The 27,293-nt window shown below is 39.9% G+C and overlaps 2 protein-coding genes across 6 annotated transcripts; one reads left to right on the top strand and one right to left on the bottom strand.

The window, feature by feature from the left end:
• Positions 1-204: 204 nt before the first annotated feature.
• GDE1 (glycerophosphodiester phosphodiesterase 1) lies at positions 205-8,696 on the bottom strand. Of its 3 annotated transcripts, none has more exons than XM_076350569.1 (6): positions 8,651-8,696; positions 4,716-4,891; positions 3,336-3,441; positions 2,465-2,557; positions 1,627-1,838; positions 205-1,243 (listed from the first exon to the last, which is right to left on the bottom strand). In XM_076350569.1, the coding sequence occupies exons 2-6, from the start codon at positions 4,820-4,822 to the stop codon at positions 1,096-1,098; spliced, it is 666 nt and encodes a 221-aa protein (XP_076206684.1). In that variant the 5' UTR covers positions 4,823-4,891; positions 8,651-8,696; the 3' UTR covers positions 205-1,095. The 3 variants fall into 3 exon arrangements, with proteins under 3 accessions (XP_076206684.1, XP_076206682.1, XP_076206685.1); XM_076350567.1 differs by lacking the exon at positions 8,651-8,696 and adding an exon at positions 6,584-6,908; XM_076350570.1 differs by lacking the exon at positions 8,651-8,696 and adding an exon at positions 6,584-6,632 and having other exon boundaries at positions 4,716-4,887.
• Positions 8,611-27,268, top strand: CCP110 (centriolar coiled-coil protein 110). Of its 3 annotated transcripts, none has more exons than XM_076350560.1 (15): positions 8,611-8,713; positions 10,033-10,189; positions 11,546-11,674; positions 13,125-14,769; positions 15,762-15,886; positions 16,029-16,212; positions 17,358-17,497; positions 17,866-17,982; positions 18,244-18,345; positions 18,627-18,743; positions 19,252-19,331; positions 19,942-20,004; positions 20,953-21,012; positions 21,588-21,670; positions 26,373-27,268. In XM_076350560.1, the coding sequence occupies exons 2-15, from the start codon at positions 10,043-10,045 to the stop codon at positions 26,423-26,425; spliced, it is 3,045 nt and encodes a 1,014-aa protein (XP_076206675.1). In that variant the 5' UTR covers positions 8,611-8,713; positions 10,033-10,042; the 3' UTR covers positions 26,426-27,268. The 3 variants fall into 3 exon arrangements, with proteins under 3 accessions (XP_076206675.1, XP_076206677.1, XP_076206676.1); XM_076350562.1 differs by lacking the exon at positions 8,611-8,713 and adding an exon at positions 9,057-9,146; XM_076350561.1 differs by lacking the exons at positions 8,611-8,713; positions 21,588-21,670 and adding an exon at positions 9,090-9,146.
• The last annotated feature ends 25 nt before the right edge of the window (positions 27,269-27,293 follow it).

The raw sequence follows: 27,293 nt of genomic DNA, 5'->3' as shown, positions 1-27,293 counted from the left end.
TTGCTAGTCACTGACAGCCTTCTCTAACAACCAGCTCCTTCCAGAGCAGAGCCAGAATTGTTCATGGCACATTGATGGTAGCTGTGATGAGAACACCTGGGGGTTTTACTGGTTAGAAAAAAGAGCAAGCAACCTGCACTAATTTTGACATTTTACATCCATCTACTGCTGCACAGCTGATAAAGAATAACTGTACCCACGAGCTATCAGATACTTGTTTATTGTAACCGCAGACTCTTTTCATTTCAAGTTAAATCTGGATTACAGTTTCCCACGTATCCTTGTGAGTGCCCTTCAGTCATGCAAACAATAAGCAAAGTAAAAAGACGTTTCAGCTCTACTTGTTCTACCACCACCAGCACTCAATATATAGCTTTCTTTTAAAAATAAATACATTCGTGTGCTGTGTCATTAGAAGACATAATCTTCTATCCTCCCTTGGTTCTTTTAAAAAGTCTGGAAGAGAAGAAGATGCTCAAGTTTTATTCATTAATTCTCATAGTCTTCACACTGAACATGGGAAGTCGGCTTTCTTTGCCTGGTCAAGGTGCAGCACAGCCGTCTTTCCATGCAGTAGGAGGGAAACATACTCACCCTCTATCTCGGCACCGTTATTTTCAGGTTCTGTTTTGGGAATGGTAATGTAGATGTTTTTAAGATGCCTTAAATCAACATCAAATTATTATACAGTCGTAGAACAGACTGTTTAAACTACTAAAATCAAGGTACGATTTTAAATTTTGCCACCAAAAATTGCAGATATGACTTCATAACCAAGATTTAAACAAAGCAGAGAATTATAAAGCAGCCTGCACATACAGCGTATTGCCCAGTTAGCTTGTCAAAACCGATCCTTTTACAGTACAGTGCGATCGCCTCAGCCTACAAATGGCCGTACCTCAGCTTCGTCCAGTGTTGCAACAGAGGCTTTTTCTGCATCCGACCGTACAGCAGAAGCGAACTACTGCTCTTCCTTTTCCCAGCACTATCGTTAGCGGTCCTGTCTGCACCAGTGGATACCCTCTCGATGGTGAATTCAGACTTGCCCGAGTAAGACGGTTTATTTAGGTCGGTGAGTGTCTACAAAGCACAGGTCTAGTAATGAGGATCACAGTCTTCCACCAAGCTGTCGGTGATGTAGCTGGATTCAAGGACGCTTTCGTAGTAGCTTTTTTCTGCAAATGTGTTCACGGTCCAGGCAACCACTTGAATTCCTTTTGAAGACCAGTGCCTCACATACTCTCTGCAAGGAACAAAGACACCGTAAGAGGAAGGCTGACTACCATATTTAAGGCAGACAGTTCTGAGGCTACAACTGAGTTTTAGGCTTACATCAGTATCGCATCAAGAACAACAGCGCATCATCTTTTGGTGTTTTATTACTGTAAACAGGCAAAAGCAACAGTTTTCTTCCCCTTTGAGATTAAACTTAGGATCCAACATAAAAATACAGATTGAAAAGAGAGGCTTAAAATAATAAAATAGCATGCGGTAAAGAAACTATCTAAACAACCTTACACAACACTAAATGGAACGTATTGATTAACATATACTATGTTAACTCCACCCTCATATACTAATAGAATGATATTGCCTCCCGATACATTAGCAAGCTTTAACACTTACTGAGAAACAAAATTTTTCTGTATGAGGAAAGCTGAAACCCCACACAATCGCCACAAGAAACTGTGTATGCTCCAATCTAGAATGACATCCATCATCATATACAAATAAAGTTTCCAGGAGGAATTGAAACGGGGTGTCCCATCTCCAAAATGGCTCAGATGCCAAGGCCTGTGCGTTAGTGCTGTTACAACATTTGTGTCAGCTTGTCTCATCTGGAAGATCAAGGAGAAAAGACTGTAATTCATACAAAAGCAATATAAATTGGGAGAGGTTAGATACGAAGCGCTAGCTTGCATTTGCAGCTCTACCGGAATCCTTCTCCCCCTCCCGCCCAGACCCTTTTGTAACTCTTTTAGGAAGCTGTTTATGAGATTTTACTGTTTTTTCTTTAAAACATACTGAATAAGCAACTGTTCTTACGTTAAAAAAATTGCATAACAGTCAGGCAATGGAATAAAATACATAGTAAATGGACTTGACAATGAGAATTAGGAAACAGTTTTAAGAATAGTTTACATTTACACCAAAATATGAGGCTTATTTAACAGGGACCTTGCACACAGATACCTGGCCATATGCCAACTGTAAGAGCGACGCACTTTTTTCTACATAGGTTTCAGAATGGAGGGAATTGCTGTAGATTCATATGTGCGTCTAATGAGCGCAGAATGATCTAATAAGATTATGCAGGAGACTTATGATTTATGCTTTTTTTTTTTTTTAAAGGCCTTGGCAATTTTAACAACCCAAAAGTAATCTGGAACTGGGAGTTGTATATCTTATTTAAATTCCCAGGCAGAACCAAAAAAATCCAGAATAAACTTTTAGGAAACATCACCTTATAAACAACGTCTGGCATGAAAGAACAGACTACGCTGTCGTTATACAAACGCGGAAATTCCAGGTAGAGTTGTTTTAGGGCGTCAACTGCCTGCCAATTAGAGATACACACAGATGTTATCTTTACACATATGCTCATATTTACTTTATACTGCAAAGTTATTTTAGAATAAAGCCCTTCAAAAATACTTTCCTGTTTTGCGTAACAAGATTGAAATGGAAAGGGGGGAGAAGAAAAACAGCATCCTGTTTATACCATTAACACAGAAATGACATTTTGGGGGTTTTTTGCAACAAAAGTCCTTTTCATGATTCTGTTTACAGCAATGAGTAGCATTCTCAGTGCTTGAAATACCCTTAAATATATTGTGGATAAAATTCTGAAGTACTACCTAGGGTTTAGTTCAAGCGGAAAAATTAATTTGTTTCTACATTTTGCTATGCTAAAGAAAAAATTATCCTAATTTGCATAAAATGTTAATGATTGATCACCTGTATCTCCCTTCAGTAATGCAAATTTAGACAAGCAGGATCCTTAGTTTGAGGCTGGAGATGAGACACTAGCTCCCCTCAGCACAGGCAGGGAATTCACTTTGCTTTGTTTCATGATGGTGCTGTGAGCTGAACTCAACACTCACACAATTCTCATGCTAATTTTAAGTTGCAGCTTCCCAGGACAATGGAATAGGACAAGGGAACATGTTGTCTTTGCTTTGACAGCCCGACTTTGGATGACACAAATAGCAGACTCAATCTCACTCATATTAGAGAGGGGACTGTACCACACATCAGTTCGAGACCAACAAAAAAAGCCGGTTAGAAACCCAAAGAAAGGGTGAAGGAAGGTGTCTCAGTACAGTAAGCGGTACCTGATTTGCATGGCCTTTGACATCGAAGTAGATTATAAGATTGTGATGCATAGACTCCACAACAGCTTCTCTCAGAGTTGGTACCTTTTCACCTTGGAATTTGCTCCTGTAGAAACAGAGAACTCCTCACTGGAATGCAGTCAAGATACACGCATGCACACACACGGGCACACGCATCCCCAACTACACAGAGCTGTTTCCTAGGCATTCCTAAACATAGTTTGCTGGTACACTAGTATTAGAGGTGGGATCAAGCACCACTAGCAATGGCAGCGGTGGCTCTCTCACCCAGTAAAAGGCTGCACATGTAGAGGGATATGTGCACATCTCCTTTTCCCCCAGAATCCCACCAGACAATTATATACTTCCAAATTCAAGGTCTAATCCAATGCTCACTGACCCCGTGTCCCACACCGAAACACTAACCTCAGTTCTTCACCTCCTTCCTCAACTACCACAAACATGCATCCAGTCCCAACTGCTGACCACCTATCCACCCACTTCATCCTGCTTTGACTGCGCTCCCTAACCCTGAGCCAGAAATGCAGATCCTGGCAGAATAAGCAAGACAAGCTGAGGATGCAGAAGCAGCTTCACACACCAATAAATTGTTCCTGATAAGGCGACAGTGAACAAGAGCTGACCAGCGGTAACTGCCTATGTGGAAGTTCTCGCTGTGTGGTTGAGGTGATCACCTTTCCAGTAACAGATGGGGAAGACGCTACTTGTACCACAGGCTCACAGGTGGTACATTTACAAGAGTCTGGAAATCCCTAATGCGGTGTCTCAGGAGCACACACTAAAAGTTCTTCCTCTAAAATGGATTCACTTATGATACCGTAGAAGTTGCATTGTCATCAAAATTGGATACCACTGGAAAGGACCTAATCAGCCACTGGGGTCACAGCTCCTACCTGAGACTACCCAGGAAATCTGTATAGCTCCTTTTCAACAGTATAATCCTGATGTTTGGAATCCCCAAGGTGCAATCAGTCAAGAAATATACATGAATAAAATGAGTTTTAGAAGTAATTACTCAAGCCAATTTTGACGTATAGTGAAACTCCCAGTATCTTTAGTGTCCTGCTGTCAATTTAGGGGAAGCTTATGTAGAGATTAACCTGTTTCACATTAGACGCCTATGGATTTTGTCCTTGAAAGCCAGTCATCTTGACTCTGCTTCACTGTTCCTATTGCAAGGATGGGTAAGGAGATACGGTCTCATACACTTCTAAAATCCAATGAGAAGTAACATATGGGACTAAGTTTTAAATTTACAAAAGTTTTCATCAGTGACAGATCAAATTATTAATTTTGTTTATCAAGAATGTTTTTTTCACTGTTGAAACAGTAGTTTCAGAATAGCAATAGTTCATTTACCATAGCCTATGTTTTACAGATGGATTAAGCCTCCTAACTTCATCAAAAGTCAAGTCACACAATCTTCCAGACCCATCAGTTGTCCTTTCTACTGTTTCATCATGCATTAGAATGGGAACACCGTCTGCAGTAAATTCAAGATCCAGCTCAACACCTGTTGCTCCATTCTCAGCTGCCTTAAAAAAAAAAAAAAAAAGTCACATACACAACAGAAGAGACAGCTTTATAGATTTAATATAGGTACAGCTATAATTAGTTTGTATTCTGGTAAAAAATCATAAACTATTAGTGTTCTTTTCAGTAAGCTTGATCTGCAGAACAAAGTAGGTTTTATCCAAGTTATCGTAAGAACCATTCATAGAGCAACTGAAAGCGTATAATCTATTTTACAGATAAAACCATAGTGATAATGTCTCGGTCTTGGGATTGGGACTGTTTCAGGATAAAAATGCAGAAAAGAATCCTGCTCTCTCCTTCTGGTTCAATAACTCCTGAGTCCTCAAGTTATGTTACTTTCTAAAAGAAAAGGGAAACAAATGCCTATGGTTTAGATAATTTATAGATTAACACTTAGAAGCCAGAATTAGAGCAGGCCATCAGAGCATAAAGTCTTTGCTCGCACAAGAAAAAGCTTTACGGAACACAGGTGCAATATTTCCTTTAAGAGTCAGATTCACCATTCATGTGCAGTACGGTTGATCCACCACATGCAGTAGATACAAAACTTCCCAGAAGCACCACTTACCATCCTTTTACTGAATAGTAGATGTATGTAGGCAAATCACTGTTCCTATCAGAGGAATCCCCATATCAGAGAGCAATAAGCAGCTGGGCTGCCTTAGAACATTTCATACGTCCTGCTCCTGCCCTGGCTCTTTCCCAGGAACTCCTCAGAAAAGCACCTGAGTGAACTGCATACAAGATGAATTGTTCTGAAGGCCAAATGCTCTCCTGGGAAAATGGCCAATGCACTAGAAAGACAAACACCAGGTATGCACTAGAGGTTTCTGCCAAGTAAGGATCTCTATTGTGCAGCTTCAGAATTTATCAGAAGAGCCCTACCTCACCCAAAGGTAAGAAACCATCAGAGCAGCAACTTCTCATCATCACAGATACACTACATTTGAGAGACTACTAATCACGATTTCAGATGATTCTCAGAAACAGATTTTGAACCCTGGCTGCACCACGATGCCTCGCAGATGAGGCAGCAGTAAGTTTCATGGCAGGGCTGTACACAGTGAAGTTCTCACAATATCAGATTTTTCTATAACTGGATTCTCATTACAGATCTTCAAGGCTTAAAAAGCAAACATCCTGTTACTAAGTTGCTGTGCGCTCTCTATAGTCTGTTGCAACGTCAGCAAAATACAGTATTTCATTGTTGCTACACTGCTAAAATACCCATCAGCACCAAGAATATAACAAAGTTCCCACAAGACTCAGATCTGATCAAACTGTTCTGAATCCGCCTGGGGATGAAGGACTGACAAGCCATACAGCTTGCTGCAGCAAGTCGGAAGAAGCTGGACTTATTCGGGGTGATGAGGGCTTGGTGCTTGCTGAAAAGGCAGATTATCAAACATAACCCAAGGCTTGTACTACTGCCCGCCGATTTCAGTCTCTCACCCACCAGACCGATGGGGGGCCGGGCTCCCCGAGGCTCGCTCTTTCTCTACAGAGCATTCGGCAGCTTTGCCTCACACTTCTAACCTCGTCCCAGGCCCTGCACGTCCCTTATCGGCCGGGCATGTTAAACGCGCTTCCAGCGCCCCCCGCGGCACGGCCGCCTCGCCGGGCCGGGCCGGGGGAGGAGGGGCTCGGGGAGCGGCGGCGGGCACGCTACAGCGAGGCTCCGCCGTGCTGACCTGTCGGATGGCCGCCAGCGTGTTCTCGGGCGCGTCGTGCGCGCCGCCGCGGTGGGCGATGCGGGCGGCGGCGCCGCGGGGCCGCAGGACGCGCTGGGCGCTCTGAGGCGCGGCGGGCTCCAGGCTGAAGAGGTGCAGCGCCAGGTAGAGGCCGGCCGTCAGCAGGCAGGCCAGCGCCGGGCTGCGGCTCAACGCCAGCACCGCCACCAGCAGCGCCGTGAGGGAGCTCAGCAGGCCCTCCCCGTAGCACAGCATGACGGCAGCGGCGCCCACCGGGCCGGGCCGCGCCGCACCGGACCGGACGGGACGGGACGGGACGGGACCGGACCGGACCGGACCGGACCGGACCGGACCGGACCGGACCCTCGGACACTGCTACGGCCGCCGCCTCTCCTCAGGGCAAGGGCGACGGCAACGCCGCCACGCCTAGCGCCAGCCAACCAGCACTCAGCTACCGGCAACCAATCGGCGCCCGCCGCTCACCCGCCTTCAGCTAACCAGCGCGTGGCAGCTGTCGCCGCCAGCCAATCCCCGCTCGGCACCGCCCGCCGGCAGGCGCTGAGGGGCGGGTGGAGGCGGCGCGGAGTCGGGGCCGGCCGCTGCCGCGGCTGAGAGACCCCCTCAGGTAACGGTCGGAGGAGCACTGCAGGAAAATGTGGATTATTCCAGATGAAAAACGGCGCAGATAAAAATAAATAGTGTTAATTTAAGGAAAGGTACCGCTGCCCAGAGAGTCGCTAAAGACCTGTGTGTCTGGAGAGTGTCGGGGTTTTTTCCCAGCTACGCCAGCTAACTAATTCAAAATATGGTATTAGTATTAGTTATTTTCCAATTAATTGTTGTATTTCTAGATACAATGCTACATATTGTATATGTTATATTGCTAGCTATCCACCCATGCCTGCTCACAACCTGAACCCGAGACCTGACCCTGTGAGGAGGGCTGAGATCCCGCGAGCCGTGCAGGGGACGGCAGTTGCCTCCCGCCTGGGGAGAGGCTTCTGCTGGAGAGGGAGGTTCGCTTTTGTCACTGTGGGTGACGAGAAGTGCAAACGCCTGGAAAGAATCCGGAGGAAAGAGCGGCAAGACAGGGAAATCGGTGAAGGTCGAACAAGCTGGGCTTGTTTAGTTTAGAAAAAGAGTAGCGAAGCAGAGGAAACAGTTTGTATTAACATATATGAGGATTTTGACCTTTTTTTGTGTTGTGTATGGAAAGGATGGGAAGAAACCGACTTTGCAGTGAGGAGCTCTTGCCAATTAGAGGGGGCACAGGCACCAGGCAATCTTCAAAACTGGATTTATTTTTTCTTTTAATAGCTGAGATAAATATTTGTCACATCTCGTCCTAGCTGGTTCTGAGCCTCTCAGATATTCTTTCCTGTCTACGGTTTTATACTCCTGCCAGGTGTATCTGAAGAAAAATCAGACACATATATGCAGACACATAACAAATAATGGAATGTCTAATTAAATGTCTTACATATTTAAAAATCTTTTCATAACAGCATTTGTTAAGATTAAAGATGAAGATTTAAAAAACCCTCAATATTTAACATGTTGAAGAGGTAACAGATGAAGGAGTTGTTTTTTGAAACAAGAACGACAGCTTTAACATCTCTCAGTGCTCACTGGGAATTAGATGTTTCCATAAATTTAAATTAATTTTCCCTGGACCAAGTGCTGGCAAACAAGCATGTATTTTCCGCCTGACCTGCCTCATGGGTGAGTATTACCTGCTCCTCTGGCTGGCTGCCGCCCGGGCGGGAGGGATAGGATGTCTGCAGTGACACCGTGATGCTGTCCACAAAGAGCGTATTAACAAGTTCTCGTGTTTGTCTTTCTCATCACAGCGTGTTCAGTGAAACTGATACCTTCTGGTGGCACATTCGCGGTCCTGACTATACAAGGACTGCACAGCCGTATGATATTCAATGTGATAAAGCAGAAAAGACTCCACCCGTGCTAATAGGGGGACTCGTCTTGGAGACCTATGGGTGGAAATCGCTGTGAATCAGCCCACCGGGATGGCCCTCAATCCCACCTCATACCTCTGAAAATTGGAGCTACCTTTGCCTGCGAGCTCGCCCAGAAATGACAGGTTGGCCCGGCGGGGCTCAGTTATGTGAGGAGGTTTGTAGATCGAGCTCACGTCCTTTCCCAGACCAAATCAAGAGGGATTTTTCTAAACTGCTGGGCCCGAGAGAAGACAGCTCGGGTCGCGCGAACCGCGCCCCGCCTGTGTCCACCGTGGCCCGCCCCGAGGAGGGAGGAGCGGGAGCGGGGCCGCAGTGCGCGCTGGGGCCTGTAGTGCTGCGGGCCCCCCGGCGCGGAAGCGCGGCCGCGGCGGGGCGGTTGCCGGGAGGCGGTTGCCGGGAGGCGGCGGCCGGGAGGCGGCGGGGCGGCGCCGCGCAGGGCGCCCGGGGTGCGCGGCTGCGGCGAGTGAGGGGGCCGCGCCGCGGCGCGGTTGCGGGCCCCGCGCGGGCACCGAGTGGTTCGCCGGGAGCGCGAAGGGCTTCGGCGGGCTGTGCGCCGGGCCGTGCCCCGCGGCGGGACAGCGGCCGTGGTAGGCGCGCTGCGGCAGGGCGGGGAGGGCCGCGGGGCCCAGGCCCGACTCCGCCGGTGCCACCTGCCTCCCGGAGGCGGGTGTGGGGTAGGGCAGGGCGGCCGAGGGAAGAGGCGAGGCGAGGCTGCCGCCCGGGCACAGGGGCAGGGGTCCAACCGGGCGGCCTGGGGAGGGCTCGGTGCGCCCGGAGAGGGCGGGAGGAAGGCAGAAATCAGCCGAAGGGGTGTGCGAGGGGACAAAAGCGTTGGCAGGCCTTGGCAGGTGGTGCTTGGCTCTGAATTTTTACGCCGGTAGGGATGGGCAGTGCGAGATATGTAGGCTCTTTTAAGGAAACTAGGCTGTAATGTATTTTTTTGATGGAAGTATTGGCGTCTGTTCATATAGGGATGTATCGAGGAGGAGGCTCATGGGAGTGAGACACAAATTCCTCTCAGCCCCCTAAATATAAAGGCTGGTCTTGCTTCAATACCAGCTTAATTCTTTTTTTAATTTTTTAAATTTGGCTGCAATTTTATTTATTGTTTTTTTACAGTTGATAGGATCTATCTGATAGTTGTGGGAGACCTTAAAGGTTTAATCTTTGATGGAAATTGTTAAGATTATCTGTAGCATGTGTAGTTTTGTAAGTCTTGGTTATCTCAATGCTTGCTTTCTTGTCAGTGTACCTGTGATCATCTTTTATTGCTCATATATGCAGATTTTACTTTTATGTGGAAAAAAACCCCCCAGCTTTGCAGCTTTTGTTAATGATAGGAAAAAGAGAAACTTGAGTTTTCTGATGTATAATTTGTTTCCCAGAATATAGGGATACAGAATTAGTTGTGGTGGTGTTTTCCCTTCATGGTCTTGGAATTACATGGAAGAGTAATGTTACTATTCTTTGCAGCTTAGTTAACATGAAGATGGAGGACTATGAGATATTCTGCAAGAAGCATCTTTCCAGAATCCAAGAAGAGGCAATAAAAAGAGAAACCTCTTTCAATGTTCAGCACAAAAATACCTCCTTCATTCAATTCCATGGAGTTCCTGTGCTTTCCCCTCTGGTAAGGCTGGTTTTTTTTTTTTTTTTCTTCTTTCCTTCCCTGGTGTGCTTACTGTGCTATTGGCACTGGCTTTGATGTCCACACGTAATGATTCTACTGAAGGTACAGCTCTGTTTGAGGTATCATCTGGCCTGCTGCTTAGTGTATTCTAAGCATTCCTAGCCTTAATTTTACAAAGTAAAGGGGTAAGGTGTACTTTTTTTCGTATTGACTACATCTGCTTTCATTTCTTGAAATTTGTTTTCTTCACGAGGGGAGTAAAAATGTTTGTGGCATTAAATAGATGAATGTTATTGCTGGGCTTAACTTTATGTAGAATCTTATTGACATTCAAATATTGAACATGTGAGTTTGTTTAAAAGTATCAAAAAAAAAGTGCAAATAGGAAATACTGAGATAGTTAAAAAGCTTTTAAGTAATTTTTGTGTTTGTTTGCAGCTTTCTCTAATGTATTTCACAGGCTCATCAATTACGTTAAGTCATTTTATGCTTAATGCAAACAGAGACACGCAGAAGACTTGGTAGTTTGTGCAATAATGCAGCTGACTTCCTTGTTTCAGTGATGGAAAGTATGAATGGAGAGACTCTCTAACAACAATTTCCAAAAATCGTGATACAGATACACATTGGAGACTAAATGATATATTTTAATATCTTTCATTTACAAATGGGTGGATAATTTAAGGTTTCATAGAAGAAATGCATAATTTGACTTAAGACTACTTAATTTTGTAGAACTTCATGAAACCATTTCTTGTAGATGTAATTTTGTAGATCTAGTTTTGCCTTTTATCCAAACTACGTATTCTAAAGTAGTAACTCAGAAGATTTTCAGATTCTGATTGTTGAAAGGATCCAGAAGGCTGCTTGCATCCATTTCTGTTTTGTTGTGAAATTCACCTGTGGTTCAAGAGGGCAAGTGTGAGCTAGTCTTTCGTAGAGCTTAATAATTTGAGTAGGGGTAGAAAGGTAGGTCACAGAGGGCTCTACAGGATGCCCAAACCTCCCATCTCCGTGGAGGACTGGGAAAGACCTGTCCTGCAGTCTGAGTCCTGTGTCATTTGAAGTTGGTACAGTAGCATGTAATGTTCATGCAAATTTTTTTATAAATGACCTTTTACATTCATGTTCATTTGCGTGTGTGCCAAGAAGGCATTTTGTGCATCTTCCATTAAAAAAAAGTATAATTAGTTAAAAAGAAGCTGGCATTTAAAATGTGCGCAAAGCCTCAACTTAGGTGATTGCTGTTCTTCTATTGTTTTGTTCTGTTGTTTTTCTTTTAATTTATTTCTGTAATTCTGTATTGAAATTTGCATTTAGTGATATAAACCGTGTTTCTTACACTCTGTTTTGCAGCTTAGCCTTGAAAAGAAAAAGGAAATACAGCAATATAAACAGAAAGCACTGGACCTAGAGACCTGGAGACAGAATTCCCGGAAAAGAGCTTTATTGAATCGTGTTCAGGAGATTCTAGAAAACGTTCAGGTAGTGTTTGTCCAAAGCCGCCTTATAGCTTTACAGAAAACCTCTGCTTATAGACATTTTGAGAAAGTGCTGGGGTTTAAGTATTCACCAATATAAACATGAAATTAATAGCAGTTAACTCTCCAGAGCCAGCGTTTGCTAGTATTTCATGCTATGTGACCTGATAATTGATTATTTAGTGATAATATCTACATTCATTGTAATGCATGGGACTTGCTTTTCACTGCTTGTTTTGGAATATGCAAAGGACAGACAATACCAGGTGACTGACTGTTGCTTTTGTAACTGTGTTTGAAACAATTAGATTGTAAAAACAAATGAACAAAACCCCTGTTGTTAGAGCAACTGGCTTGCTTTATTTGCAAGCTTATAGTTTAATCAGAAAATAATCTATATTCAACCTTACGATTACAGAATTAAAATAACCTTCGCAACAACTAGTAATTCTGTTGTGCTTTATAATTTTACTGCAACTATTTTGTTTTCTTTGCTGCTTCAATGATGAATTTAGTAGAGGTTTAAATTGAAAAGACTATTAAATACATCTAATCAAGCGGTATTATTTGTCTTTGAAACAGTTGTAATACAATCTTTAAATTAACCTCTTGCTTAAACAAGTACAGTTAACATTGAATTTGTTGAGTTACTAAGGTGGCAAACATAACTTACTAGTTTGCATTGTTTACTGGAGTGTACATGGCAACAATCATCTGACTTAGGATTTGAAGAGCAGACCAGGAACATATGTTGAATACAAAAATAAGTTAGCTTTTTTCCCAAAGGTGTCCCCTTGATAACTGAGTTGTAGTACATAGGATAACCTATAGGATAATTTTAGTGTGCAAATCCTTTTAAACAAATGCTGGCTAGAAGTAGCATGTAATTCTCACTTAAATAAAGTTGTTTTTCCAAGTCCTTGACAAATGAAAACTCGTATTTCATTGTCTCGGGATTAGTAAAGAAATGAAAAAATTATCTTATAGTTCCACTATTTTCGTTAGGAATTATTTTGATTTGTTCTTAGTCATCTGTAGGTTAATCTATATTTCATGCTGAAATTCTTCAATTATGTTTGTCATTTAATATAAACATGTTTCATATTTTAAGAGGAATCTTGCAAGGTAATTTGAAGCCATAAAATTATTTTAATATGTCCAAATTACCTTTTGAAGAACAGAGCATCTTTGCATTCAGATACTTGGTATCAGTAAAAATTCTGAGTGGACCATTATTCAAATTTATATTTTAATTCCAATAATCTTTTTCTCATTGCAAAGAGCTCTGTATTTTAAGTAAGTTGAAGGAAATTAGTAACAGTCGAACTGAAAATTTTTATTGGTTTTAAGGTGGCAGCATTCTTTTTTAAGTTCAGGTGAAGCTTGCGGTAATCTGAGGAGATTTCATGCAAAAGACGTGATTTTTTTTTTTTTTTTTCAATTTTTATTTGCAGATCAGGAAAGGACCTAGCATGAGTGACGTGAATGCACGGGAGGCTGAGAATACTTGCCCTGATTCAGATTCAAAAGCTTCAACTGACTGCACAGCTCTAGCAGATGTCCATTTGGCATGTTCTCCTGAAAGGCATGGTCCCACGGAGCTTGAAAAGACATCAGAACTTACACCGTTAGATACTACTGGGCAGGTGACATCAAATGTGACAGAAGTAGTTAAAGCAGCAGAAGAAAATGTTTTTTCAAAGCAAAGTGAGAGTCACTTCTCAAAAGACATATCTTGTCCAAGGGCTGCGTCTCCTGACAACGTGCATAATAAGCTTGCGTCACAGGCTCTGCAAAAGCAAGAGGGACTAGGAGTGCCACCGTCGGATGAGGAAGTCCAAGATCCATACATAATGAGTCTTCAGAACCTGATGAAGAAATCTAGGGAGTACATAGAGAAAGAGCAAAGCAAGCGTAGCTCAAAAAGTAATTCAAAGAGGAGTATGAGTGAAAGTCATTCAGATAAAGAAAATGATAGCGTTAAAACAACTGACTCTGTGAAAGAAAGAGCAAAGCTTACAGGCAGAAGTTGCACTGCTCTGACACTTGATAAACCCAGTCTTAATAAATCAAATACCCTTCTCCAAGGTGCCTCTACTCATACAAACAACACAAGTATGTCAGCTTTATCCAGTTTTTCTAAAGTGGACATACCTATGAGAGTTGGAACACCGCCATTGGTGGATTCGGATTCGGATGAAGAATTTAAAAAGACTTCTATGTTTGATCGTGACAGTAGCATTGTCAGGAGCCTCACAGGCTCTTACGCCAAATTGCCGAGTCCAGAGCCAAGCATGAGCCCTAAAATGCACCGAAGGCGCCCAAGACCTTTATCAATGGGACACATCGTTATAAATAACCCTGTGAATGCTTACGAGTTAAGTCCTAAAGGCAAGGGTAGAGCGATGGATTTAATCATGCAAGATATTGCTGATAAGAATAATGTATCTGAATCAGTGCCAAAGTTCATGGTGGACTTCACTATGGTTTGCCCTAGCAGAGTTCCTGGTGTCAACAGGAATTCTTCAGGCCCTTGTGATGGGTTGGGGGTTGGCAAACCAAATCGCCATTGCTTTGGGCACTTGGAAAGCAAAGGAACGTTGTCGGCTACAGTGGAAGGACAGGTAGTGATGGACAGCAGAGGGCCGTATAAAGTAGAGACCAGTACTAATATTGTAGCTCCAAAATTGAATGAGCCATTTGCCATCAGTCAGTCTACAGTAACGCAGAAGTTCCTAGCTGTGAATGAAACCAAACCATCTAGTTTGCTGGAAAATACTAAATGTAATTCTCCAGTAGAACTCAATAAATCTTACGATGTAGAAAACCCATCCCCACTACTAATGCAGAGCAAGAATATGCGACAGCAGATGGACACTCCAAGTGTTTCCCCAGCAAACGAGCAGTTTCTAGAAAATAGTTTTGAAAAGGTAAAACGTAGACTTGATTTGGACACCGACAACTGCCAAAAAGAAAACAATCCCTGTGTTCTAACAGTTGGAATGGAAGAACAAGAGAAGCAGTGGTTGCAAGAACAGAAATATCCTGTGGGATCAGTTTACATTACCAAGAATGCAGCCCCTGATGGTATGGCAAAAGGTAAAAGATTTCCTGTAGTTGAGGGTTTTTCTTAAACTTACTTCTCAGTTTATAAATCTTTTAGGAAAAACCCCAATGATCATTAGTTGTTGTTCGTTCTAAATATGTATATATATCAAAAGGCTAAAATTTTATTGAGTGTAAACTATCTTTTTTTCAGTAACCTCATTATTTCTCTAATTTTTAATTAATGACAAATTCTGAAATTCAACTCACTACGTGAGCCATTTTTAACTGCTACAGAATGGCATAATCGCTGTCTTAGGAGTTGCTTGGAGTCGAAAGTCTTATAACAGCTATTTGTAACAAATACTTAATTAAACAATTTATGAGGAAGCATCAGCTAAAACTTTGTTTATCAGTTTTGTGAATTCTGTATTTATTCTCAAGGGTATCATTTGACACCACAAATGTTAATTTCCCATTTGAATGCACAAATTTGAGTTTAGTTTTACTAAGAAAACAATGTCTTATTCCCTTAGGTCTAAATAAGACTACTAAAAGAACAGATACTGTGTGTAAATTAAAAGAAAATACTTTTAAATGGGTAGCAAATCATTATATAGGTATTTTCTTCCAATTCAAGACTGTTACATCTATATGTGTCTCTACCAAATCAAGCTGAAGTGGCATAAATAATTTTAATTCACCCAAGCAAGCGTAGGTATACTACTCTCAGAGCTAGATTTTTTGTGTTCTTATTTTAATATAGGCTCAGTTGGTGTTACTGCTGTTCCATTCGCATGCTTATCCCACAAATATGAACATGCAAATATGTTGAAGAACTGTAATAACTGATGAGGTTCTTTGCAATACATAATGGAAACTCGATATCGAGGTTCTCTGCAATACCTAATGGAAACTTGGCATCAAAGATATGTTGTACTTTTGTACTGATGGTGGAAATTACTCCTGTTTAAAGCATGTATGTCTGTGGCAAAGATCATATATAAAATACTTAATGCTTGATTCTTTGTAATGTATCTTCTCAGAAGATATTTTAAAAACTAAAGTGTTGGCCTTTGAGGAAATGAGGAAGAGACTTGAAGAACAGCATGCACAACAACTGTCAATTCTGATAGCTGAACAAGAGAGAGAACAGGAGAAATTGCAGAAGGTAAGGTAAAAAGGAGAAATTCTAAGCAAAGGTCACGTGTGTTGCATTGCGGTTTGGCAGGAAGCAGTTGGTTTTAAAATGTCTATTCCATTGCTTTGCAGAGTTAGAAAAATAGTCTTATAGTTGATTCTCTCTTTTGTAGGAACTGGAAGAGCAGGAGAGAAAGTTGAAAGGAAAGAAGGTTGCTACAGCGGAAATAGAAATTTCCAAAGTGAATATTAACAGTCGGATGGAGTTGGAGTGGAGGAAAAAAAGCGAAAGTGGCTTGCTGGAAAGTGTGCAGTCTCAGCTGGAGACAGTCCATAATACAAACGCTACCAGCATTGGTAAAACTGAGAGGGTAGAATATATGTTAAATATTGTGATATGTTTTGCTCTGCAGTGCTTGACTGGACCAGCTGCCCCACTGTATCGATAAATGCATTGTTCCTGTCCCAGGGCACTTCTTGGTTAGGATATGTGGACAGCTACTGCCTTCAGCTATTGACAGCATATGTAAAACAAATTCTGTATTGCATCTTTTGTCTAGCTGGCATTTAGCCAGTTTCAGCCATCCTTTTACTGTTCCATGTATTGCATTTGTATATAATTGTTATAGGGTATATTTGAGGAAAACAAGCTAAAAGTAAACTGATTTGATCAAGGATGAGAAGGTGGATTTGCATCATGTCACCGAACGTTCATCCTCATTCCATGTAGCTGCACAGCAGTGGGCCAGGTGTTCTCATTTGTGTAGAAGGATTAGAAGGGCTCTGCCAAGGGGTCTTGACTGCAAGAAAGTACAGCTATAGCTGATGGAACACCTCTTGCCTGTTCCAGAATGTTACGAAACGTTTTGTTTTGTCTTCTGTTTAGCAAATTTTGCTAAGAAATGAATCAGAAATATTCAGATTGCTTCTTGCCTGTAATTGACCTTGTAAACAAAGCTGCTACCTCTGAGCTGAGTTCTGTTTCTTGAGTGTATTAACATGCCCTTATCAAACACAGATGGAAATTGGGTATTCTAACAGGCAAACAGCAAAGGAACTTCCATTTGAGAGTAAAATTGCTGAACTATATGATTATTCCTTATTCATCTTTAGGATCCATGATAGTAACATTAAACACTTTAAAACCATATTCCTTGAGATGCTTTCTGAATAAGATTTTCTGTAGCAATTTTAACATTAGGTAAGTGATTTTTTCATGCTGTAGCATACGGACATTTTTCCTCCTAATACACATGTGTTATGATCTGCAATTTGAATAAGAATAGCTAACAGCACTGGGAGCGTCTTTGTTCTTAAGCCCAAAAAGGCTTCCTGACTGCAAGCAGGTTTAAAGTTTATGTATGCGCTTGATTTTATCTGCGTTTGTTGTTTTTTATGGAGTGCTGCATTTGTGTATTTGTGTATATATGTGTATACACACACAGTCATTACTTTATGGACAAAGTCTGTGTGTTGAACTGTCCATTCTGCTTTGCATGCAGGTTTTGCTCATACTACGACACCTAACACCTTTGCTTCAACAAGTGAAACTTCATTCTTTCTCTGGGGACCATCAGGTAGTGGAGTTATAAAAACCTCAGTATCTAGGCCGAGTAACAGGATCAAAACTAAGTGGACTCAGGTAAGGAAAAAAAAAAAGGTTTATTTATAGCTTAAAAAGCCCTCTAGTTTTTGTAAGACACTGGTAACTTTATAATAGCTGTGCAGTAATAAATCTTGCAGAAAAGTTTAGTATCCCTTCCTATATCGACTTTGATTACACAAGAGAACTGTATAGGATCTTCTTCTCGTTGTTCATACATGCAAAATAATCATATAATAATATATTGCTTCTGCTGAGTTAATGTTATGGTGGGTGCTTCTGGCCTAGCCATCAACAGCTTGTTTCTTACTTGAAAACCTATGTCACATGATTGATGTTCTTTGCAAAATAATTCATAATTCTTGCTTTTTTATTGAATGTTTAGAAGATGCTTCTTTTCTTTTAAGGTTTTCAGTCCAGAGATACAAATGAAGTTCAGTAAGATCACTGCTGTGGCAAAGGGGTTTCTCACTCGTAGACTCCTGCAGACAGAAAAACTGAAACATCTTAAGCAAACTGTAAAAGTAAGATCAGCATTTTTGTTATGCAGCTTCTCCTGTTTGTTTTTGCTCATATCTTCAATTGACAGGTGAAATGATGCATTTTCTGCTTTCAGAAGAATTTGGGAATGTCTGTCAGGTGAACATGTTTGAGTGTTGCATTGCTTAATGTCATAAGGTCCAAGTCAAACAAAGGCTGTACATCCTATGAGTACAGTTTGTAATCATTCCTTTGTTGTGAAGGATTATGCTTGGTGCTTAATCTTATTTTCCCGTCTTCCCCAGGATACTATGGAGTTCATAAAAAATTTTCAGTCTGAAGGCCCATTAAAAAGAGGAAGTGTTTCAGCACAAGATGCATCCCTTCATGAAAGAGTAATGGCTCAGGTGACACAATTTAAACCTTTTTTTTTTTCTTCTTTCCTAGCTATTCTGCTTTTGTAATATAAATACCTAAAACCTTTACAGTGACTTTGTTTAAAGGAAAAAGTTTAAACTATGGCTGTGAAGAGAAGATTCCATTTTTGTGCTGACACATTAGAAGAGATTTCAAAATTATCTTTTCAAGTGTTTTGTTTAGATTGAAAGCGAGAAGAGCTTGATGATCAAAACCATGGGAATGTTAACTTGACTGAATATTTTATTAAAATTTTGATTATTCTTTCCAGCTGCGAGCTGCTCTGTATGACATCCATGACATCTTTTTTACGATGGAGGCATCAGAAAGAATGAATATTCTGCGTCATGATCGTGAAGTTCGTAAAGAGAAGATGCTCAGGCAAATGGTGTGTTATAGTCAAGAGAATGTAAACTGTTTTAAGACTTTAAGTAGTGAATCATTTTGCTTTTAAGAGATTCTTCCTCACCCAGTAAAAAGTTTTTTTTAATCTAAATTGTTGTTTAATTATGTTTCTGTAGGTAACTTTTTTCAAAGAAAAAAAGAGGTCACTGCAGTAAGATATTAATATGTTGAAACTTTTAGTGTGTAGATGTATAAAAAATAGAATGAAAAACATGGTGAAAGTAATAACGAAAAGTTCATACTTTAAATAAGAATTCATTATGGCACACAAATATTTTTAATCTGATAATATAAGGAAGATCCTTTAATTTTAAAAAAGAAAAAAGCCCTTGAATTTAGCTGAACTTACTACTGAAAACACTGGCTTTGGTTTTTGTGGGGTTTTTTTGGTTGGTTGTTTTTTTTTTTTTTTTAAGTAGGGGCAGGTCAGATGGGGTTAAGCTCAATAAGAGCAGTAACCAGTGTTATTGTTGGTTCTTTTGCTTTTTTAGGATAAAGTAAAGAGCCCAAGAGAGAGAGTGACACTTTCAACAGCTACACAGAAATCTCTGGACAGGAAAAAGTACATGAAGTATGTGCAGTTCTCCCTTTGTGGTGGGGAGGGTGGGGTGCGAGAGGATGGGTAGGAGACATTGGAAAGAGTGAAAAGAAGTTTTTGGAGTAACAGCTTCCTTGCAAACTAATTTCTCCCATAGGAAGAATGAATAAAAAAAGTCTTCAGGTGTGTGATGATTTACTAATATTAGTTCGCTCTTACTTTTAAGAGACTTCTTGTTTGTATGGGAGAAAAATGTTTGTTGTAAGTTGTGCATTTGTGCTGTATTTCAGTGGTGAGCAAAATGATCCTTGTGCGCTTAGTTTATGGTCGATTTTGTAAGTTGTAAAAAGTGCTCCAAGTTATTTTGTCAATCTTTCTAAAGTGCCTAGCAGTAGAGGTACTTGGTAGGGTGTATCTGGCAAAGTTTTTTGGGGGAATGGTAGCAGGCATTATCCTGCAACACAGTGAACTGAACAGTTGTGTTACACTTGCTCTGGAGTAAAAGGTGATAATCTGTAGTACTGCTCTGGCAGTATTACACGTAGATGTAGATCCTGTTGTAGGTTTTCTCTTACTGCTTCTGTTTAAGACCTAGATGATGATTTTATAATTTAAATATGTTTCAATACTTTTGTTTCTCTAGGGCTTCAGAAATGGGAATGCCAAGTAAAAAAATAATCATAAAACAAAAAACTCCTGAAAGCCGGTGAGTGAAGATTACTTGTATTAGGATGCTTTTAAAGAACTGTCTTATGATAGATTCTTTGATCTGTGTTGCTGGTTTGCCATCAATCAGCTCAATTCCTGCCACTATTATGACGGACAGTAATGAAATCTGATTTAGCATGGTCTGAGAAAGGGGTTTATTAGCTCATTAGAAGTTAGAAAATATTTATTTTCTTCGGAGTCAATTCTGAAATTTTATCTTCAGAATTTATTTATGGCTTTAAATTTCTCTGCTCAGGTTCAAGGTTTTTCTCTGAGATACACTATTAGTATCTCTTAAGCTTCAATTTGACACTACTACTTTTCTTGACACCCTTTACTTTGCAATGTAATCCTTGACACGCTTATCTTTAGAAAGCTATCAGAAAAGAAGTGGCTTTCTGTTGTGAGGAAAAGTTCTTGCTTCTAGATTGTGTGATTGTTTGCTTAGATCACAGAAATTACAGTGTTCAGTACTTGCTGTTTAGGAAGACAGCAGCCCTTCTCTTATGAGGCCTATCTGCACCTTTTTCTCGTATAAAAGGTCAGATACCTGGCATCCCTTACAACAATTTTTATCCCATGCTTACCCAAAAGCTTTGAAGACGTGCTGTCTACTAATACAGTTCAATCTTCAATGACTAGTTTAAGCGATTCAGTCCTTTTTTCCTGTATGTTCTTACCAATGACTAGGAACCCAAGGCACTGTTGAGGGAGGTTTATCTGTGTGCTTTTTTGTATCTTTGTTTTAAATAGCAGAAGTAGTAATTCTATTCTGGAATTTTAATTCCTGCCACTTTTGCCTACGTGTCATCTGCATTACAGAACCTCTTAGCCTTTCTGAAATTTGTTATGTGAAACATGATGCATAATTCAGTACTCCTTATGAGATTTTTTTTTTTCTTTTTAAAGAAGGAAAAAGCACTAATAAAAGTTTGTGTTTTAACAGCGTACTTCAACCAAATCAAGGACAGAATGCCCCAGTTCATAGACTGCTTTGCAGACAAGGGTAAGGGCACACAGTATGTTTATAGCCTAAAGATGAAAGCAAATGCAAAGTGCAAGAGCACAGTGATTTCTGAATAATATTTACATGTACTGGTGCCACTTGTGTGCAATGTAAACATAATTATTTCTTATAGTATTTTGAAAGAGTGATGAAGGTTTGTTTTACCTTATACTGCAAGAAAATATTTAGTGTTCTCATCCTCTTGTGTATTGTCTCCATTTACACTGTGTTCCAACATTTCTATTTGTAACATTCATTCCATGAAGCTTTGCTTCCACGTAATGAAATACGTATATTTTTAAATGTAGACTCTAATGCCACAGTGTCTGAATTGAATCAGTTTGTTGAATAGAGTTTTAAAAATCTGTTCATGGGGAGATGTTCTCCTATTTAATGTACCTACTTAAGCCATAATAATGTCGATAGGAGTTGTGCACATACTCCAGAGGAGGCTCTGTGGGACACTGTAAAAAACGTTTTCATGCCAAACACAGTTTGATAGTGTCTTTATATTTTTGGATACAGCCTTTCAACTTTGATGCAAGTGACTTATTAACTCTTTTATATTTAATTAGAACCCCTAAGACCTCAGTGAAGGGGGTTGAGCAAAATAGAAAGAAGGCCCCAGAGAGCAGAGTGTCTAACAAGGCTGTTTCAGGTGTGTAGAAAATTGGTGCTTGGATCTTATAGTAAATAAGTTACTAGTATCTAGAAAAAGTAAATGGGGGTTATATTGTTTTCCTTTTCTTGTGCACCTGCTTTGCTATGTCTTAAATCTAACCTATCTCTTTAAACAAACATGTGCTGGTAACTTAACCATCCACTTTCAAATTCTGTAAACATAGTAGATAGAATGTACTGCACAGCTCATTTGCTTTTGCTCACCAGATGCCCCGTCATAAAGTCTGCTGTTGCAGATACATTGTTTGTTTTTTATATATATATATATATGAAGTTTGCCAGATATATTCACTGTAACTGTTTGACAAGCTAATAGTAGTCAAACTAGACTTGCATTAGAATCTTAATGTCATTTGACTCTTAGTTCTGTACACACGTGTAACTTGTCTTCAACGCGAAGCCTATTGAAAGGACAGGAAGGACAGTTTCAGACTTACTAGTCGGCGTTCAGTCATCATACAGTCTTAAAATTATATATATTACTGTAGTCTCTTACAGAATGTTTGAGTCTTAATGACCCAGTTTTAAACGTGGAGTATTCCTGTACTTGCATACAGAGATCACTGATTGGTTACCTTTTATTAAAAAGGTTTGATAATAGTGCCAAACCTCTCAGTTTTCAGCCCGTTCAGCCATGAAGGGAATAAAACACTATGAAACATCTTACACAATTTCCGTTTTTTTAATCAGGTCTTAAATTTCTTAAGTGACAAACCTTAATTTATTAAAAGGTAAAGTGATTTATATGTTTTAAAACTGTTTAAGATCTTAATTACACTTTGTTCTCAAGGGAGAGTTCCACAAGTCAAGTATAAAAATTGGGAATTTTGGGGCTCAATAAGGCAAATTATAATGTAGTAGGATTTCAACTGTTTTCCATAGTGATCTGAATTATCTTTATGTATTAAGTATCAAACCTTTCCTATAAGGGAAATTCTCCATTTGTTACTGCCCTGGAGCAACGCAGGGAGTATCTGTGAGTTTTACTGCAGTGAGTACACTGTTTAAATGTGATGTTTTCCCAGAGTGTTTGGTCTTTTCATAGTACTTTGTGAAGCTAAGAGAAGTGGCTGTAGAAGGACGTATAGTAAGAAACTATGCATATACATCTGTAGCATTTCAGTTCGAAGAAGGTGGGAAAAAAAAAAAGGGAGGGCAAAATAAAAAAGTAAACGATGAGATTACAGCCGAGGTTTGTTCATTTATTTTTCTGTTGCCAATTCTCCTGGCAGTGCTGTCACCACTAAAGTGGAGCATGGCAGTTGTTCAGTTGCACTCAGTGACACTACGGAAAAATTAGCAAAGGTAGTAAATAATCTCTCTGAAATATAAAGAAGAAAACTAAGTAAGCAATATAATTTTAGCAACCAGAGGTAGCCATTAAGGCAAGTTTTCATCTTCTGGTATTAACTAGTAAATGAGAGTGCTGAAGAACAGGGACAACAAAACAATCAAGACCTCTACCAGTTACAGTATTACAGAGGTTGTAAAAGAGTAGTAGTGTAAGGGCGGTGTCAGTATCAAGTTTAGCACTGATTTGAGATTTGGATGCCATCCCCGATCTCTCATAATTCATGCTTAGCTTGTAATGATTTACAGTGTTTTCTACATTTGCGTCTGGCATCAGACATCTAGTTAAGGCATTCTTTCTCACTCTTCTGCGTTGGCAGTGTGTGTTGCTTTGCTAAGTACCTGAATTTATCTTAGTCGTGACAGTTGATGTTTGGCAATGAAAAGACTCTTTTGGGATATATCTCTAAATTTCTCTTTGCTTTTCCTTACTGTTATTTGTTGAATATCTGGAAAGCTATTTAATGCTTTCTATAGTGGCCTTCTTGGAACTTAAAGCAGATGTGTCTAACCAATTGTATGCTGCCTAGTTCTGGTTGCACAATGTAACCTCAGTGTTTGGACATCACACGTGTTCCCATGGTGTAACACCAGTGCTTCCATATGGTCCTTTATAAATAGGTTAGACTACTTGTACTAAATGAATAGAAATGCATTCTGAAATTATTAGGTGGGGAACTCTTGGCATGAAAGAAATAATCTGCATAATTTTGCGATAATGAAAAAGCCTTAAGCTGAATACATTTAAATAGAACATGGTTTTCTTTATATATGGATAAAATGTGAATAGTGAAAGGCTTGGCAGTATGTTGAATAGGGTTTTTTTGTTAATATTCTTTTTTTTAAATCTGGGGTGTTTTTAAGCAATAAAGTATCTTTTCAAGAGAGATCCTTGAAAGTCATCTGTAGTGAGGCAACAAGTTCTGTCTGGGGAAGACCATAGACAGAGAAAATGTAATCTCAAGTCAATTTGAAAAGAAAATGTAAAAAGCCAAACAAATGCATATACTTCTCTTGTTTTAGTAGAAGTTGTGCATATCAGAAAATAAAGAGTTGTAGCAGTGGTTTAGTCTAGGCAATACAGAGTTTTATTCATATCTGCAACTATGTCAGTCTGCTATACTCCTAACCCGTAATAGTGCTGTTTATTTTCTTGTCTTCATTCATCCCTGACTCCCAATTAAATTGTGCTTATTAGAGAGGCAAAAGGGAAGCAGGCTTAGTAGAATACAACTATTATATATAAATGTCACTTATGCATTCAAATTAGATGAGACATACCCTCAGAAGAAAACAATAACATACCCATCCAACTACTTTCTTCTTTTTTTTTTTCCTTCATTCTTCTGATTGTTGTTTTAAATTCTGTCTGCAAAGTGCTTTGTAGCTTTAATATCACTCCAATTGATTGTTGTCTTTTTCTGGCAAGAAGGCGTTTCTTTTAGGAATCAACTGGTGATCCTAAATTTAGGTTTTGTTGTTTTGTACTGCTTCAACCCACAGTTCTGTGCTAAAGAGAAAAGTACAAACTAATAAATCTGTAAGGAGTCTTATTTGTTGATTCTTTTTTTATTATTTTAAATAGGACAGAGATGCTCAGTCAATAGCCTCCAAGCTGTGCCAGGCAGGGCATTTAATGGGATCTGATTGTGTTAGAAAGAAGGTGGTTGAGATCAGGCAGCTGCTGCAACTAGACCTATTCATCTCCTTTGTTTCTGCCCAGTCTTGGGTGAGTGTTGTGGAAAAGAAATATGGGGCATGAGGCACATAGAGTATTTGGGTGGCAGCAGCACTTGGCCAAGCATGGTCTTTCCTGCAGGCCTGTCCAGCGTGAGCAGGGAGCACATTGCCCATGTGAGATGGTGTGTGCTGTGAAGTGTGTTAGCATTCAGGCCAGCACTTCAGGAAGGTCTCAGGCTTGCTATGTGTGAGTAGCCGGTCAATCGTATGTCATAGGGGAGAGGCCTCGTGTAGTTGCTCCTCTTGCCACTGGAAAAGGTTGGGTGATAATTGTATTCAGAAGGACTGTAACTCTTTTTAATAAAATTTGGCTTCTTCAATTCCTTAGTCTAGGTTGCTAGGGTTTTTACACTTCCCTGTACTGTCCTATTCTGTATGTGAGATTTTTATATAACTTGGAGTGCACTTGAGGAGAGTTAAGAGGCAGTGTGAAATCAGTAATAAAGCATCATGCCTGTCAGCCTGGTTGTTCGTCCTACGAGATCACAGGTGAGCTGAAGAGTACAGCACTGGAGAGTGCTGGGCCAGTGAGAATGCCTCTTTGCATGGGGGAAACAATGTTCAGGTGTGAGGGATCCTGCTGTGGTAAGGTCTCTGTGGGCATTTCCAAAGCTGCTTTGCACTGTGCTGAATGTAGCCCTTGGACACCTGTAAGTAACCACTGCAACTCTGACAAAGAGTAACTGAAGGTCCTAAAAAGGACTGGCTCTTACTTCATCACATTAATTTAATTGCCTGGTAATTATTTATCTTCCATGGCTGTCTTCCATTTCCACTGCTCTGCACCATGTGGTGTGATTTTCACTGCTTTGTGTAAATGTTTGCTCACATTGCTGGACACTCTCGATAACTGCCTGAACCTAGTGAATGCTGAGTTGTGCTACTTTTTAGCAGCCTGCAGCGCTAAACCCTTATTACTGGAAGATACTTGTGCTATGCATAGTATAATATGGCTTTCTAAATATATATAAGTATATATTTGTTCCATGTGGAAAGATTTTATTTATTTATTATTATTTTTATACTTGAGCAGCTTTCCTTTTATAAGGGCTTTGCCTGATGACCTTATTCATACTGCACTTTTAATTCTGGTTGTGTGTATCGACATATGGAAACCTACAACTGTCTCTTGGTTTATTAATGTGGCAGCTGGGGAAAAGGAAAGAGTTATCCTAAATATTTGACTTGTGTAATACTTTTTTAATTGATAGTTTGTTTTAAAGTAGTACATGGCATAGTTAAACTTATCAGTCATTTAATCTCTGTCTTGGTGATGTGACAGACTTATCTTTTAAAAACTTGTGAATTGTAGTTGTAGATGTTTTAGAGTAGCAGAAAAGAAAATGGAATAGTTACTGAGGAAGGAAATACTATAAAATGTCATTACTTTCAAACCTATAGGTAGTTTTTGTGAGGCGTTTTGGGTGTAACATTATGAAAACTGTCATTTTAAAAGTAGCCACTGAATATATAATACTGCTTAAAAAAAAAATTGTCCTAAACACTTTCAGCTATTTTTGTTGGATAATCCTGTTACAAAAACCAGTACTACTAATTGTAAAATGCTAATGTTTCTACTTAATTTTTAGGAGCATATGCAGGAAGAACCCAAAGAAAGAAGCCAAATGTTGTGACAATTTAAGAAGACAGCACTCACTGGGATAAAATGGCTATTTTTTAATTATGACATTCTCAGCACTGATTCAAATATTGCATTTTCTATATGTGTATGTATATTTAGAAATGATAAACACACTTTGTCATTTCCAGACTATGATACATTAATACAATCATATTGAAGTAGTAAAGGGCTGTGAAGCTCTAATACTTGTGGAGAAATTGCATGCTGAAACTTACTATATATTCATACTACTGTGTACACATAAGATTCATAATCTTGTTTATTTAAAGACCACCATGGGGCAACATTAAGTTAATTTGTGACTGTTTCACACTCTCTAATTCTTGTCTGACATATGCTTTTTGCATTACTTAAAATTGCAATTTCTGTGTATGGTTGCCACCATAAATAAGTCGTGTGTATATATTTTTAGTTTCGTACCATAAAGTTAAAGCAGTTAAATAAGAAAAAAAAGAACAATTCAAACAAAACTGAGCTCTTACATCAGTGAATTTGTCAGCAGCCTTTGTGAATGTACTTTCTGTATGAATGAGATTACCTCAACTTAAATACTAATGGCCTGAATGTTTTGCATTTCTGCTGAGTTGGACAGACATGGATCCAGATTAACTGCTGGGCAGACAGACATACTTTCGATGACTATACTGAAATTGCGCATTTATACACGTGGTAGATCAAACTGCTGTGCTAGAAGAGTCCTAGGATTTTTTTTTTCCTTGCTGTCTACTGCATTTTCTTATGGAAACAACTTTTGGCCAAGATGAAGAGAAGTGTATGTTCTACAAAAATTTCAGAAGGCAAGATTTTAATTGTTTTACCATTTCAGACTTACAAATTATTGTCCGTAATAATAATTCAGGTATCTTAT

Source organism: Aptenodytes patagonicus, chromosome 13 (genome assembly GCF_965638725.1).
Source record: "Aptenodytes patagonicus chromosome 13, bAptPat1.pri.cur, whole genome shotgun sequence".
Classification (NCBI taxonomy): domain Eukaryota; kingdom Metazoa; phylum Chordata; class Aves; order Sphenisciformes; family Spheniscidae; genus Aptenodytes; species Aptenodytes patagonicus.
This window is presented reverse-complemented; position numbering and strand designations above follow the sequence as displayed.